General features: G+C 44.2%; 1 protein-coding gene across 9 annotated transcripts in view; it reads right to left on the reverse strand.

The window, feature by feature from the left end:
• Positions 1 to 15593, reverse strand: part of ehbp1 (EH domain binding protein 1) — an 88684-nt gene that overhangs the window by 68229 nt on the left and 4862 nt on the right. For all 9 annotated transcript variants that reach the window (XR_008952658.1, XR_008952657.1, XM_057047419.1 and 6 more), the window contains exons 3-7: positions 14930 to 14987; positions 14746 to 14841; positions 13630 to 13683; positions 1867 to 2048; positions 715 to 854 (exon numbers count right to left, since the gene is read on the reverse strand). Coding sequence is in view for 7 of the 9 variants with exons in the window: in XM_057047419.1 (XP_056903399.1) it covers positions 715 to 854; positions 1867 to 2048; positions 13630 to 13683; positions 14746 to 14841; positions 14930 to 14987 (530 nt within the window). In the remaining 2 variants the exon portion in view is untranslated. The remainder of the gene's footprint in view (positions 1 to 714; positions 855 to 1866; positions 2049 to 13629; positions 13684 to 14745; positions 14842 to 14929; positions 14988 to 15593) is intronic.

Here is a 15593-nt window from a genome sequence, read left to right on the forward strand (position 1 = left end):
ACTTGCTCCACCTCTGGCACAGGGTATTTAGAAGATCAGCCAGAGTCCTGGTCTGAATCCAAACTGTTTGTGGAAAATGCTCTTGGGAATATACCTCAGTAACTGTTTTGTCACGACAGCTTCCATAACCTTGCTGATGCTAAAAAGCAGGAGGCGGGTAGTATTTAGAGGGGTCTGCTAGGGAAGATCTGACGTGAAAAGCAACGGCTGAAGAGTCGACACAGGGGACTTGCAAGCTCACCACTACATTCCTTAAGGACTCTTAAGGAAGATGTAATCTAGTCCAGTCTTTGTCTGGTTTGAGCCCAATAAAGAGCCTCTTGACGTCCTTCGGCTTGAATGTGTCAATAGTGCAGGGGGTGGACGGCTTGATTTCAGGTACCGGGCAAGTTTCATCATTGAGAGAGCATTTTTGTGTAAAAGCTTTGCAGAACATTCTGCTTTCTCCTCAGACAGTCCTGTTGGATGTGTCATGTCTGAATCTTGAACAGAGAAAACCTGCTCGTCTGTGTGTGAGGTGAAACCTCACATTTCCCAAGCTTTTGACGCTAAAAACTTAGAAAACCTTAAAAACCTACTAATAAAATAAAATAAAAAGCAGCAAAGTTGATGCCCCAGTCAGCTTTAGTGAGTTACTTTAGACCAGGTAAACTCGTGGTGAAAAAGTGGTGTACATGAACACATTCAACACTAAAGATTTTTTTGTGTTGTCACCTGTGATCTTGGCCGCCTTTTCCTCCTGGTTGACCTTGTTCTCCTCGTCCTCTTCATTCTCCTCCTCAAAATCGTCAAGGTTGCCGATGTCAGCCTGCTTCATGCTCATCAGGCTCGCCAGGCTCTGCATGTCTTCGTCTCTGCGTCACAGGAAACACAATAGAAAGTCAAATCAAGTCTCCCCTCAAAGAATTTCAGCTCTTAATGCCACTGAAACTAGTTGGAGGACACTTCAAGTCCCAGCTGGCAATGACTTGATCACACCTCCCACCATCTTCTTCATCTCTTCTCCTTTCTACTATCATGTGAGCAATACGTTTACTTGATCCTTCCATCTTTCCAAATTCACTTCATGGTTACATCTCTACTCAAATGCCTTCATTTTATTATTTACCATCACCAGTAAAGTACTACTCATATTTTATTTAATGTTGCGTACTCCTCCTCAGTCATTCAACACTGAATGGGTCTATTCTCTCCCCACTGTTCTTTGTGTCTGGTGTTTCCCAGACCCAGAGACTCATTTGAACTGGTGTGATTGAGTTTGTTTGTGTGGTCGACATCATTCCCCAAAGGGTTAACAAGGGTTAGGCTGCATCGACCCACCACCCGCACCACAACAAAGGCCTCAACTGCTCGCGCTCAGTATTCGTCGGTCTTTGAAAGTTGCCGCTATCACATTAGAATGAATAACAAACAACAGACAGTGCGGCTGAGAGCGCCTCTCCAAATGAAAGGAATGGATAAAAGAGGAACATGTGACAATAAATGAGAAGATGCAAACGCACTGAATGCAATCGGAGACTGTTGGGCTGCCTGACAAATAAACCTACATTTTTATCTGTTTACTTTAGAGAGTCAGTAAGACACAGTGAGGGATTTGCTTAAAGGGATATCTTATTTAACATAAAAACATATTAGTCGACTTTAAAAACTCTAAATGATGAATAAAAGATTATAATGCAAAGGCATCACAAAAAGGTTAATGGTGACATACTTTTAATGGAAGCTACTCTATCTACAAAATTCAGAAATGCATCAGAGACGTTAAAGTGCAAAGAGAGCCTCTTTCTGACTATTACTTTCTGTAAGTCCTATTTATTATTCACCACTGTGAAGGCACCTAAAATACTTGATATTTAGAAAACTTACGTGGCCTTTCCCTCCCGGAGGAAGATGCAGGAGAGGGAGAACTGCAGTGTGGCTGACACCACCTTCTTTGACAGGGGCTTGAATTTGAGTTTGACATCTGTCTGCGTGGGCATCGGACTGGCGTACTGTTTCATGTTAATACTGCTGGTGGCCAAGGCCTTCCGCCGCCCTGATGGAGACTCCTGGACATGGAGAGAATAACAGACAGTGTAAGCATGACATTTTTAAAGAAAGGTAAACAAAGAAAAAAGAAAAAAAAAGAGGTTTCAGACTAAAAAGTGTGTATTTGGTTATCGTGGCTGCGTCTAGATGTAAATTCAGCTTTGTGTCACCTACCAAAAACCTATGTCAATAATAATAGTGATAATAATAATAATAAAAAACTGGGAACGTGTCACTGCCCAGGTGATAAGAGTTTTAGAATCAGTGATGCATGTGCCGCTGAGTGTGGACACGTGCAAGCTGCACACCAGAGAACAGCGTGTGGCAAATAAGAACTGTCGGAAAGCCTTGTCACTGACCATTAGATATGGATATCTAACAGCTGGGGACTTTCCAGCCTTTTGTGTGCCCCCCCCCCATCCCAACAAAAAAATGATGGGTTTTGCCCACTGCAAGTCTGGTGATGGAAGCACCACGCTGAACAGCAGACTGGTTCGTCTCCTTGCTGTGTTGATAGTGTGCAATGCCCTGCTCCCTTTAACCAGCCTGTTTTATTGATGGGAAATCACCATATTTCCCTGGATAAATTATGTGTGTTCATCTGAAAATGAATGGAAATCAAATCCAGGATAAGGATCAGGTAGTGGTGGATACCTGAAGTGAAAGAAGGAAGCAGTTATAATACACACTTTACTTCACTTCCATTTCCATCCGCACAGGTGTGTAAAATAGTATCGCATCAACAGACAGACCACAATAAGCACAGCAACTAGCTCGCTGTTACACAGCATCATGTTGAGAGCACACACGTGCACATCTACACGTTGGCATTTATGCTAGATGGCGCGATAGAAGGTCTTCACGCTGCCTTTTTCCTGATGTCTTCATACTCAAACTCAAGCATACAAACATCTCAGAGGCTGTGTGTGGAAAACTCAATCTCAATCTTATCAGTCAGGATTGTCAACCTTCATTCATGAAGACACACACACACATTTACACACACACACACACACACACACACACACACACACACACACACACACGCGCACACACACACAGTTGGTATCAGTGAAGAGCGGGACAGCTATTGGTAGCACAGAGAAAAATACATCCACATCCTGCATGTAAGCAGAGAATGTCACTTGACAACTTATTAGCTTTAATTTAATTTTGGGAAGGTGAATAAACTTCAGCGAAAAAGCTTCACCGTGCACTCAACCAGACACTACGAGAAGAACAGATCCATTCATAGGAGGAAAGAGCGGTTGAACCTGGACAAACGCACCGTTCCTCATGCAACTGGTCACCATGACCACATATTCCACTTGGAAAAATCTCTGAATCCATTCCTCTCACCTCTGCCCTGCAGTTTTTATCCCGACTTTCCACTCTTCCATTTATTACCAATATCTTGGCCTACATCTCACATAGCCTCCATATCCTGCAATCTCTCTCCATCTCTGACTTCTCTTTCCTATCCTTCTCCTTCCTCACACCAGCAATTCAATAAAAAACATACAGAAGAAATAGAATGACAGACTCTTGAGCGAGGACACTTGACATTTTGTGCTGACATTTGAGTTTTGTCTGGCTGGGAAACATAATGACATATCATCACCGCACCACCAACCCCGACGCAAAACCCATCAGAGGAATAGAAAGATGGCACGGGGAAAAACCCGCCTTTTCTAACTAATCTAACTTATCTCTGCAGATTACACCCTGGTCATTATAGCATGCTAATAGAACATGTACAGTAGAAGTATAAAGAATACATTTTCCAAATTCCTGAACAGGGAAATGAAAAGAGGGTCAAGGGTCTTAATTAGGATAGACTGGGAAATGCAAATAGTTAAACTATTTGACCTGAGTCAGAAAAACAAACTATTAAAAGGCCATTTCTGTGTGTGTATGTGGGTGTGGGTGTGTAGGTGTTCAAGACCTATGGTTGTATCCTGCCCCCTAGTTGCACACCTGCATAACTGAAGTGTAGACAACTATCTAAAGCCTAATTATTGCCATAACATTCACACAGGCAAATATGTGTTAAAACGACCAATCCTGCCCCTTTTGGCTGGTGCCAGCTGGCCCTGGATCGATCCACAGATGCTCCCCTGGTGGGGGGGCATGGGTCAGGGCAGGAGGGGTGCCCGGGGCCCTGCTGAATCTCTCTTTCCCAAAATGCCAATGGGACGGGCTGGAGGAAGGAGGCATAGTGATCCTTTTGTCACCATGGAATGGATTAATTAGGATAAGTGCTAAAAGAATCTGGCATCTTTGTACAGATGCGGTCTCTCTCTCTCACTCACACACACACACACACATACACACACACACACACACACACACACACACACACAGGCAAACCAATCAGCTAATGGTGTTTAATGGTGGTCACTCGTCAAAATCAAAACTCAGCTCAGATTATATTATATTTCAGAACCTGGACACTCTAGAAAACAGATCCAAACGGGAAAAAGGTCCAAATATCAACATCTTTATTAAGACAATGAGCTACGATTACATCACATTGTCAACGTTTGTCTTTTTGACGCAAAGAATATGAAATTTGGCAGCAACTAAAGTCACGGCGACATTGGTGAATATGTTGTCTAGGGGAACAGGAGATAAAAAGATGGCTCCTGTATCACAAACAATGAGGATAATGATGAATCACTAGTTCCACTGTAAGCAGATGATTATCTGACTTAAGCCTGCTGCCACAAAACAACAAAATCCAAAACTGAAAAAGGGACAAGCAGAGGTCAACGCTGCAGAAACAGAAGATATAAGAGGATCCTCTTCATTTAACATTAAGCAATGTTGTTGGTTCATTTCTCATGCGTTCATTGTAAATCTAAACCTCAAAGGTGATAGCGCAGCCCAGAAAATTTTGAACAGGCAATAACAGTGAAACCGGGCCGGCGTAAATTGCATTCATACCATTCCGATAAAATAAAAGCCAAACTCAATTTAGCCAATAAAAACCCCTGAGGTAGCACCGATTAGCCCTCCATCTCGACACCCAAAATCAGCTGGCTCCAGCTGAATTTAGCAGTCAGCAGATTGGAGGTGTATGAGGGAGGGGTGGGGGGCACAATGTTATTCCTCTTGCCTCAAGGTCACAGTTATTGGAAATGGAGACATCCAATGTGCTCGCATCTCTCTTTGAATCCACACACAATGGAGTGATTCCTCTGTGTCAATTTGGCCTCCCCTGATAACTGATAAGGGGGGCCTTTTTACATAGCGCCCATGAATACTGCAGTATAGGCGTAATGGACACACACATACACACTAAGATTAAGACCAATTTATTCATCTGCTACTATTATATGTGAGGATTTATTTTTTCCTGCAAGCAGGGAGTGTGCATGTGTATTTTTAAAGGCAACAATGGCCATAAAAGGCATGCAATACTATCACCGCAGCGATGTGAATTACAATGAAAATGGTCCTAATAATGGAATGAACTGAGGAAATCGCTTTGATGTGTGTTACGTATTGTCACAATGAACGCACGTGCACGCACACAGACTGTCCCCCTTCACAACCAAATCAAAGCCCCATTTGAATAGTGCTAGATTCTTCTGGGTGATGGAACATTACAGACAAGTGTAGTAAAGTCTGTTAAGTTTACACAGCGGAATATGTCTCGGCTAAACGTGCATTGTTGAAAGGCTTAAAAGTGAAATTCTACAACACAGGGTGGCTTAACAGTTGAGGCAAAGAACAAGAGGGGGTTGAAGAGTGCAGAAAGGGAGAAAGAAGGGCAAGTACTCACAACAAGAGCAGGATTAGGCTTGTTTTAAAGTAAAAGACAAAGAGATTATTGCACAGTGAGTAGCGCAGTTTTGTCTGAATATGGATTAGACTGACACGCAGCTCCAGACACAGACCTCTAAATGTATAACAGTCGGGAATTGGATGGGGGACAAATTGCGCAACTATTGCCAAATACAGGAAGGACCAGTACATGACTGAACTCACAAAAAAGGTTCATGCTCTATCCAAAAAAGTACAAGATTAAAAATGCAAACAGGGTTAAAGCTACAGGAAGTGGATTCAGAAATGGCCGACCGTCCTGGAGAAAACCAGGATGCAACTTCAAACGTCATTTTCAGCACCATCTTAGTACAGAAATAAAGGCCAACAATAGCAGATTATGTGCATTAACCATCCATTTAGCTTTTCTAATTAGCCTTTCATAGAAGCCAAAAATGCTTAGATGGACACCTAGCTAGTACATATATACTTCATTTTCCTCTTGAATTCCATCCCAACCTGCCTCCTCCTCTAGTCTTATCAGTATTTCCAGGGTGCCCTCCTCTCTTCCCATCTCTGGGTCTTTTTATTTGGGTGGCCGTCACCACCCCTCCGACACCACACACTCAGACCCGGGGCATGCACTTCAGACAGGGGGCTAATGGCAAAATAAATTACCAGCAGCCAAAAAGTCCTGGCGCTGCACTTCTGCTAGTGAGAAAGAAAGGAGGGGCAGGAAAAAGTGAAGGGTAGGGAAGACAAAAATGAAAGACAGAAGTGGACAGACTGGACACTGGCAGGAAGAACAACAGAAGGAGCAGAAATGATGGGGGGAAAATGAGTGAGGGGGAGTAGGGTGGTGAAGGATGCGAAGCGATAGACGGGATTATAGCAAGAGTTCATCCTCCTCGACAAAGTGCCGGCTCATCACATTTCCCACCATTTCACCAAATCGGCCATCACAGAACTGTAAGACGACCAATAACATCAGCCCGCTCGCACAGCACACCTCTGAGCCAGTCACTACGGAATATGTGGGATACGGAGCAGCAGCTCAGACTATCACGGCCACAGATTAAATACTTTAACAGACTTTGGTTTAGGCTCGTGTGCACGTCCAGCAAAAATCTGGATCTGGAGTTCTCAGCTCATGTGCGCCCAAAAAGAGCGGCCGCAACCGATGACCACTCAAAGTGAGCGCTCCTTTAATTGTATGGAACACAAAAGAGAACAAATGCAGTGCCAAACAATCTAGAGTCATTTACTAAATCTGACTTTACCCACTCAATGAGCCTCGAGATGTCAGTCTCATTTCTGAGAGATTATTTCCAGGTAAAGGCAACACAAAAGGTTTGCTCACAATGCACACACCCACTGTAGCTTCACATTAAAGATCTGTTTGTTTTAGCAGTTTTAGGCTCTGAGATCTGACGGAGCTATGATAGGGCCCTAATCCAGCACAAAGCTGATTTGCGTAATGGGGAGGGGGTTAAGACGGCCCGTAACACGAAACAATTGCCCCAAGTGAGAGTCTGTCTCTCCCCTACCCCGCTCCATGACAAAGGTGTACTCTCCATGCTAAGTGACAAATCTGGGGAGACAAAGAGCATTAGCAGGGCGATGCTCTGCTTCAGTGGCTCCGATTGTAGCCAACTCAAAGAGAATCTAATATGGATTTTGAAAAGAGGAGAGGGAGAGATTAGAATGAAAGAGAAACAATGAACACCTTCTACCAAGGGGGAATTAGTGGAGGGATTGGATAAGGAGCTGGTGTGCCTCAGCGAGTGTGTGTGGATGCCTTTCTTTGAAATTCCTTTTTCCAAGAATGAACAATTGGTCACCCCAATTATAAAAAAGAAGTCTTTTCATAACTAAATGTGGTTGTGGATGTGATGTAATTCATTTTTGTCAGGTTCACAGACACCAAAACCAGGGAGCATTAAACGGACAAGAGTCCCATCGCCTCCATTATTCTCCTGTCGAACTCGCTTTTTAAGTGGCGCTTAATTGATTTCAAAGAAAACGAGCGGGCAAATAAAAGGTAGATTGTCTTAGTGTCACGTTAATTGTGAAGTTTTTTCGGCTTTGAGAGCGAGAGCGCTCCGCAGTAAAGGCGGTTTTGACGAGTTTGCTGGTTGAATTCCAGACCTCTTCCTGTCTGGGTGCGTCACGCCATGTACAAATTTATATCCCAAACAGAGACGTGTTTGGGGATCAGTCTAACTGTCAGTAGCTGGCTTAGCGCTGGCATCAGTGCACATCACAAGACACCATTCATTGCCACTTAGCAGAACAGCCGACTTAGTTTGCCGCCGAGTGTGTGCGCATCTGTTAGCTTGCGCGTAGATGTTGAGATAACGTCAAAACAACCCCCTACACGGGCATTTAACCCAATTTTTAAGGATATTTCATTTGTGTATGTACATATTCCTTTCAACACCACCCACATACAAACACATCGCACAAATCTATCAGGTAAATAATTCGCCTACGTGGATCTCGCGGGTCAAGCTTGTGGATAAACAGGGGGATTTTCGTGTTTTTGGCGGCCACACAGACGTGTCTCCATCGCTGGCAGCCATCTTAAGTCCCAGGAAAAATAAATAACAAAGATGGAGATAACTGTTCTGCTGTTGTTGAACAATCGGTGCGACTGTTGGCACCAGAGATGCCCTGCCCCCCCCCATACCNTCATCACCATACAGGACGTGGCATCGGAAATAAGGGGAGACGGGGTTGAAGATAGTAGGAAGAGGACAGTCGAAAGGGTACGAAGTGGAAGGATGACTTTGCAGGTGACAGATAATGGAGGGCGTGGCAACCAAAACCAAAGGTGGATATCTTAGGAAGGGGGGGCTGATTTCCTTGACCCCGGCTCGATTGGTGACCTTAAAAAAATTTCATCTGAAGCAGATTTCATGTGAAGGCCACACAGGTGGGAATTCGGATGTTTCCCAGGAGACACTTGTGTTTTGATGTGTATTTTGGGGTCAAACATGACACTGTATGAGGCAAAACAAAAACCTGCTCAAGCTGGTTTAGCGACTGCTTGGATGCGTACGGGCCGGAAATGTACCTTTATGTGTCAATAGGTGTGAGATACAGTGGGTGAGATGGCGCGCGCAGGCGGTGTGTGCACGGATGTATCCGCTGACATGTCTGGTGACATCTGCTGTGTTGCTGGCTGGGAGCTGAGCACAGTGGGGGCTGCAGGAGCCTCAGACTAAGGAGATGAAAGCAGAGGTCGCGACCTGGACTGGTGGGACAAGACATTAGCTCTCGCGATGCACAAATACAGTCACACATGCAAAGACACACACATGCTGCCTGCACAAGTCGTACACACATAAACATATGCCTCTCACACATGCAGAATGTAGAGGGCATAGAGAACGGCAAGGACAACGAGACCAGAACAGATAACCATTAAATAGACAAAACAACCAGTACAGAGACTAAATACACTGCTACACACATACACACTGTAAAACATCAAAAAGATGACGGAAACACAAAGGCACACGATAAGGCCTGGGTGCATGCATGTATATACGCATGTATGTACGGTAGATATAGAAAAATATTCAATGACTATTGAAAGACCCACACTTGCTTTGGACCTGACACCTGCACAAAGATGTAGTTAGGAGCACAAACGCACCACATGGGGGTGGTAGCAGTCAGCAGACCAGCCATGTGATGGGACGGCGTGGTGGGGATTAGGGGTCGGTAAGCTTATTAAGGTGACAGGAGGGACCACCCGGCCATTAAGGCCACCTACAAATATCTAAAACGATCTTTGCACACTGACCGGATTCCAACATATTCAGGGAAACTCCAACCAGCTGGGAGTTTCCCGCTTTCTGAAAGATTTGTGGGAAAACACGACGCAAAGGTAGACGCAGGTCTACAGAAGTCTACAAAATCCGACAGCCAATCAGGATGCAGGAAATACCGGCGGCCGCGAATCAAGCTGGCGATGATGGATGTCGACTGGTGCAGATGGGCAACCAGTACCGGACACACAAACCCGACTTGGCTCCAATGAGGCCAGATGGCTGATCGTGACTTTCAGTCTGGTTAGTGTGTAAACAGTACAGAGATGCTAACAATAAAATGTTGCTTTGTGGAAGGATCCTATGTTACCATGTTGTGTGTATCTGTGTGTTTTGATCCTTAAATATAATGAAATGTTGTTTGGTTTTTGAAAGCAATAAGAATATGCATTGTATAAGGGCAGAAAATACAATCATTTATGGATGGAACCGTGTGCAGCTCTATCTGAAAGGTGTGTGTGTGTGCGCGTGTGTGTGCGCGCATCTTGGATAGGGAGGGCACTGGGCATGAGGGGGGTAATCGCCAGCATCTGTTGCCTCTCCTCAGGGTGATTAATTAGATTAAATTAATTTGGAAAACACGTGTGAATGTGTGAGAAGCCCCTGCAAATTCCTGCTGTGACACACACACAGACACACACAGCTTTTAATTACATGCAACATAAACATTTAAATTAGAAATGCGGGCACTTCAAAACACGACGACACACCAATCGTCTCTATTTCTGACCAAAAATAAAAAATAAAAAATTGACTGCTGGAGTTCCCAAACAATTTAATAAACTGGAAAACGAGCAAAGGTGAAAACTTTAGAGACACACGCGCGCACACGGGCACAAATTAATCCCAATTTGTCGTCCTCAGTATGGGAGAAACTTTTGGGATTTCATACTTCATACCAGCTTTTGTCACCTTTGCGTGAATAGCCGAGGGCTGAAATAATTGTGTTTTTCTTCCCCGAGGCCCAGTCAGTGCTCACAAGCCACTGGCCTACGTAATGTGTTCCAGGAGGGAGTAGGATGGGGAGGGGTGGGGGTAGCGGGCGGTGCACATGCCATGGCTCTTGGTACAATACAAAAGAGAAACTGTGCATGTGTGCATGTGTGTGTGTGTGTGGATGATGGAGGTTGGCCTGTGAGTGCAGAGGGTTGAGTATGGTGGTGTGTGTGTTTGCGTGGTAGGATGAGTGTGTGTCAGCATGTGACAGTGTGCGGCTTCATGAGTGCGGCTAAGCAGGAGGTATGTGGTGTGAAAGTGGCTTTCAGAAAGTTGGACGTGGTCCACTACAGGCAGGACCTCACCTCAAAGAGACGACTCAAAATAGAAGACAAAGAACGTGACGCCGACGCGGTGTCAAATTTGATGAATTCTGCAACAAAACTAATTCCATGTTAGCAAAACACAAAATCACCCATCGTGTGACGTCTGCTTCGATTTAAAAGCTGCGACTGTCATTTCCTGGACCGATATTTAAACCGTGGCCACGTGCAGCAGACGCGCTGTCAAATAGTGGGAGTCCTGTTCTGACAAGACGGCCACAGATTTGCTAACGTCTTCCTTCCTGAATGACATGGAACTATTTTAAGTAAAAAAGGTGCATGTGAGTTGCAGGCAGAGAGCACGGGGGAGTGGGTCTTGAAGTATGTGTCACTGTATATACGATCCATTCAACCATGATAGCTTCTCACTTTAGTCCCGTTTCTGTGTGTGTTATTTAAATCCTCCCACAAAGCCTTAAAGATGAGGGAAGTTGGTCATCCCCAGCTTTGGTTGATATGTAAATTCTCTCTGTCACACACACACACACACAGACACACACAAATATACATACAAAAGAGCCTGTCAGCACAATGGCTTCAAATATAGCTGTCCAATCTCGTTTGCCCACCATTTTTGATAATATGCACCTATTTGAAAAGGCTGAAAGGCAAGGACGGGGTGAAATTTACAGATACTACCGTGTCGTCATTTTCAACTTGCCGCCTCTCTCCTGCGATCACTTTCCCTCCCTCTCTCGCCCTCTTCCATCTTTTGATTATGTGATTGGCTTCGGCAGACGAACAAATAGAGGAGAGAAAAGGTAGCGTTTGACACTGCCATTTTCAATGACAAAATACAATCTAGCCGGGGCCAATAATTCGACAGTGAAGGATTAGCCTAGTGCGAGGTTGGGCCCCCAGATTAAGACGGAGGCACAGCACAGGGATCTTGAATTTCATCATCTCTGGTGTACGGGCACAATGGCATATTCTTCCCCTTTCTCCTCTGCCGTCTGATGAGGGGTCAGAGGAACTCACCTCTCGTCTTCCTCCTCAAAGCAGCACTCACTCGTGCATTCATTCATATCTGTGGGCATTATATTAGCTTAGATACCTGAATATGGGGGTAGCGGGTACTGTCTGTATACTCATGCAAAGCAGGAGGGAAAATGTGATAACGTTGCATTTAGTCTATTTAGTTCAGTCGACCACAGACACATTTTCCTACTGACACACATACACAGGAGACATTGGGAGGTGAAAATCTAATACCAATGTTTGAAATGCGGTTCACAGTTCCAGGATTCGACTGCCCTCTTGTGGCCACAACGAATATCTGTTTTGTTTTGGGGGTTTTTTAAATTATGCACATCTATAAATGGTGAGACAACCTGGAAGTGGCACCACAATAAAAGTAATCCTCTTTTTGAGAAGGTTCCTTTTGGAATATATATTAAAAATGAGGAATAAAAAAGAAAAATGAACTATAAATGAGAATAAAAACACAAGGCGTTTCAACAACGGCCTCGACGGTGTAGGGCTCTGCATGAGACATCTCTCTCTTCCTCCTCCACACTCTCTCCATTCCAGCTGTCAGAAAGCTGCTGAGACTTTGATCTCTCCGTCATTAGTCAGGTATGCAGAGGCAAACCTACAAACTTGCCTTTTTCGTTAACTTTCTTGCTCTCTTGCCTTTTCCCACGCTCTCTACTTAGAACTCTGGCTGGCCTGCTTGTCATCTTGGCTTTCTATCAAAGAGGGGTAAGGTGGAGCACCTTCCACTGGTGCTGCTCTGAGCTTGATGAGCACAGAAAGTGACAGTGGCTACACACTTATTGATCCCCAGACATGTCGGGGTCTATTTATTTGACAGATGTAAATGCAGTCAGATTAAATTTGAGGTTGTTGCCCTTATTAGGAGATGAACTTTTACTAATGAGCCACAGCTACAGCTAATTGCGAAGCAAAAACACAACTATCGCACAACAATGACCCAAACTGATTTATATATTTATGTATGTAAATTCAAACTGCTTATTTATATGCGTCCATCTACGCATGTTACATCTTAGCCTCTTTCCTAAAGGACATAATAATATATGTGAATGTTGTGCTGGGTTATTTTGGCCTATCCAAAACTGGAAATAAAAGATTATTGCCACCAGGCAATTAAAATTATCTTGCTTAGCTAAATGGGTCGTAAAATTATATTATTTTCAGATGTCATCCATGTTAAAAAGCAGCACATTTTAATTTTCATTCATCACTAATGCTACCCATTAATGGTGTTTCAGATTAGAGTTGTTGAAATGTTTATGTTTAATGAAGAAGCTGCATTCATATAATGCATATAGTGAAATATAAGCATGATTTATATGCCATACAAACTGACCCATTTATCAGTGAATAAACAAAGCAAAGGTAACCTTTTTGATAGCTCAGTATTTTTAATGATCAATTATGCTCTAGCATTGTCTGTCAGTGCACGTGACAGCATGTCTGATGGGATAACTGTGTAATTACACCGTCTGACCACAGGGTGGCAGGAGCTACAAGTGTAAAGAGGATGTGAATGAAACATAGAGGCTGTAAAGAAGGAATGATTCAGAGAAAGAAACATAATCAGATCATTATCTTTAGTACCGGCTGTTTTATTCAAAACAAACATCTTAAAATAAACAGGGTGTGTTGGTAAAAACACAGCAATTAAAGGACTGGGAGGACAGTTTGGTACTCACATTTTCAATAACAAACGTCCATTCCTTGTCTTCAAACTCCTCTGCATGAGGATCCTGCGGATAGAAAAATAAATCAAAAGCTGATGCGACCTGTAAATCCGGCATCATTACACCAATCAGACAAACGCACAGTAAACCCTTATCAGTTTATTCCGTTACGATGTCTACAGTCTTTTATTGTTGGTGGATAAGCTCAGCAGCAGCTCAGAGACACCAAATGTTATTATCCTGTTCTATTTTTTCAGCACCACATGAACAACATTCTGCTACACGAGAAAGTTTCTTTTCGTCCCAGACCTAATCCTGGTGATCCAGAACATGTGAGAGCCTAATGTTTCTGTGGCAACGCTCATCCTGGAGCAAAACTTTAATAAAATATTTCTTTCCAAAAAGTCAAGACATCTTAAACTATATGACCCGTCATGTGATCATTGACAGGAAAAATCTGAGTGATTTCAAGAAGTGACGCCATCTAAAAGGGTTAAAGCAGCGCTCCGTTCTGCCTTCGTGCGTCAGTGTCGGTCCACTTGCTTGTTTATGCGCGTTTATATTCACAAACAAGCTTTATTACTTCCTGTGGGACAGGAAGTCAGTGCAGCCTGACAACAGGCACTGAGGCAGTGTACAGCAGAGTTACACACTGGCATTTTTGTCAAAACAAATTCTTCATACATAAAATTCAAAGCTTGAAGTTGCGGACAAGAGGAGCGGCGACAGAACATGTTGAAACCCGACGCGGCGGAGCACAACGCCAAACGGACGACAAGGCGAGTCTCCTCACAGTTCAGAGTCACAGACTCGAGCACTGAGCTCGCGCCGCTTCTCCCAAGTCTGAGAGTATACGCCATCAACCAGCATGGTGCGCAACACCCCAGCGAGCGAAGCTCTTTACACCAGGCTGCAGTGGGAGACCTATAATAGACACTGACAGCAGTAACAAGACACTGACCTCCGATCAGTCAGTACAGAGGCCGCTCATGTTTAAGTCAGCCAGCCACAGTGACAGGTACCGTCGATACGCATGTTCAGACACCACCAAACCCTAATTTCTCTACATAACCAAAAAGGACACAGTAGAAAATGAGGAAAGACCGACACGCGTGTTTGTATTTGTACCTTAAAAAGCGTAACGGTGATCTCAATGTTCTCTGGCACGGGCCACACCACCACTCCTCTGTAGGGGTTTTTAATGCCAGGCTGCCAGCTGTGGGACTGCGGGACAGAGGACGAAATATAAGCACCAGCAGCAGAAAATGGGGACCATCTTGACTTCATTCTTAGACTCCTCTTTAGCACAAACCTTGGAGGATTTCCGACGACTCCTGCGGGTCCAAACCACCACCAGTTTGTCTGGTTGCCTGGAGAGGAAGCAGGGGAGACATGTGAGTATGAAGATCAGAATCAGAGTGGCAATCTCAATGATCAGTGCTTGTACCACCATATCTCAAATATTGATAAGCTTTCCACTGCGCACACACACACACACACGCACACACACACACACACTCACGTCGGAACAGACACTCGAAGCATGAAAAAGTCATGAGACAGAGAAATCCAGAACCTGTCTCTGTGGACTGCAGCAAACGTGACATGACACACATGCACACGGACACACACGCACAGTTTACACTGGTGGGTTAGAAAAACAGGGTTAGAGTGATCTAATCCAATCCAGGTCAGTCACGGTGACATCACAACTGGACGGTCAATGTGAATTATTGCTGCGCACCGCGTGCCCTGCTCAGAACATGGATAGATTCAAGGAATTCCAAGCATGAGCGGCGCTGCCACCCATTAAACTGAATTCTGTGTGTCATTGGGAACAAAAACAAAAGCTTTAGCGTGCATAACTGTAAAATGGTACTGATGCCAGGAAATAAAGCCAACGATCAGATCAGACTAGTTAACCTGAGGTCAACAGACATCGCTAACAAGCCTCTGGTTATCACAAATGAGTTTTA

Source organism: Takifugu flavidus, chromosome 11 (genome assembly GCF_003711565.1).
Source record: "Takifugu flavidus isolate HTHZ2018 chromosome 11, ASM371156v2, whole genome shotgun sequence".
Lineage (NCBI taxonomy): Eukaryota > Metazoa > Chordata > Actinopteri > Tetraodontiformes > Tetraodontidae > Takifugu > Takifugu flavidus.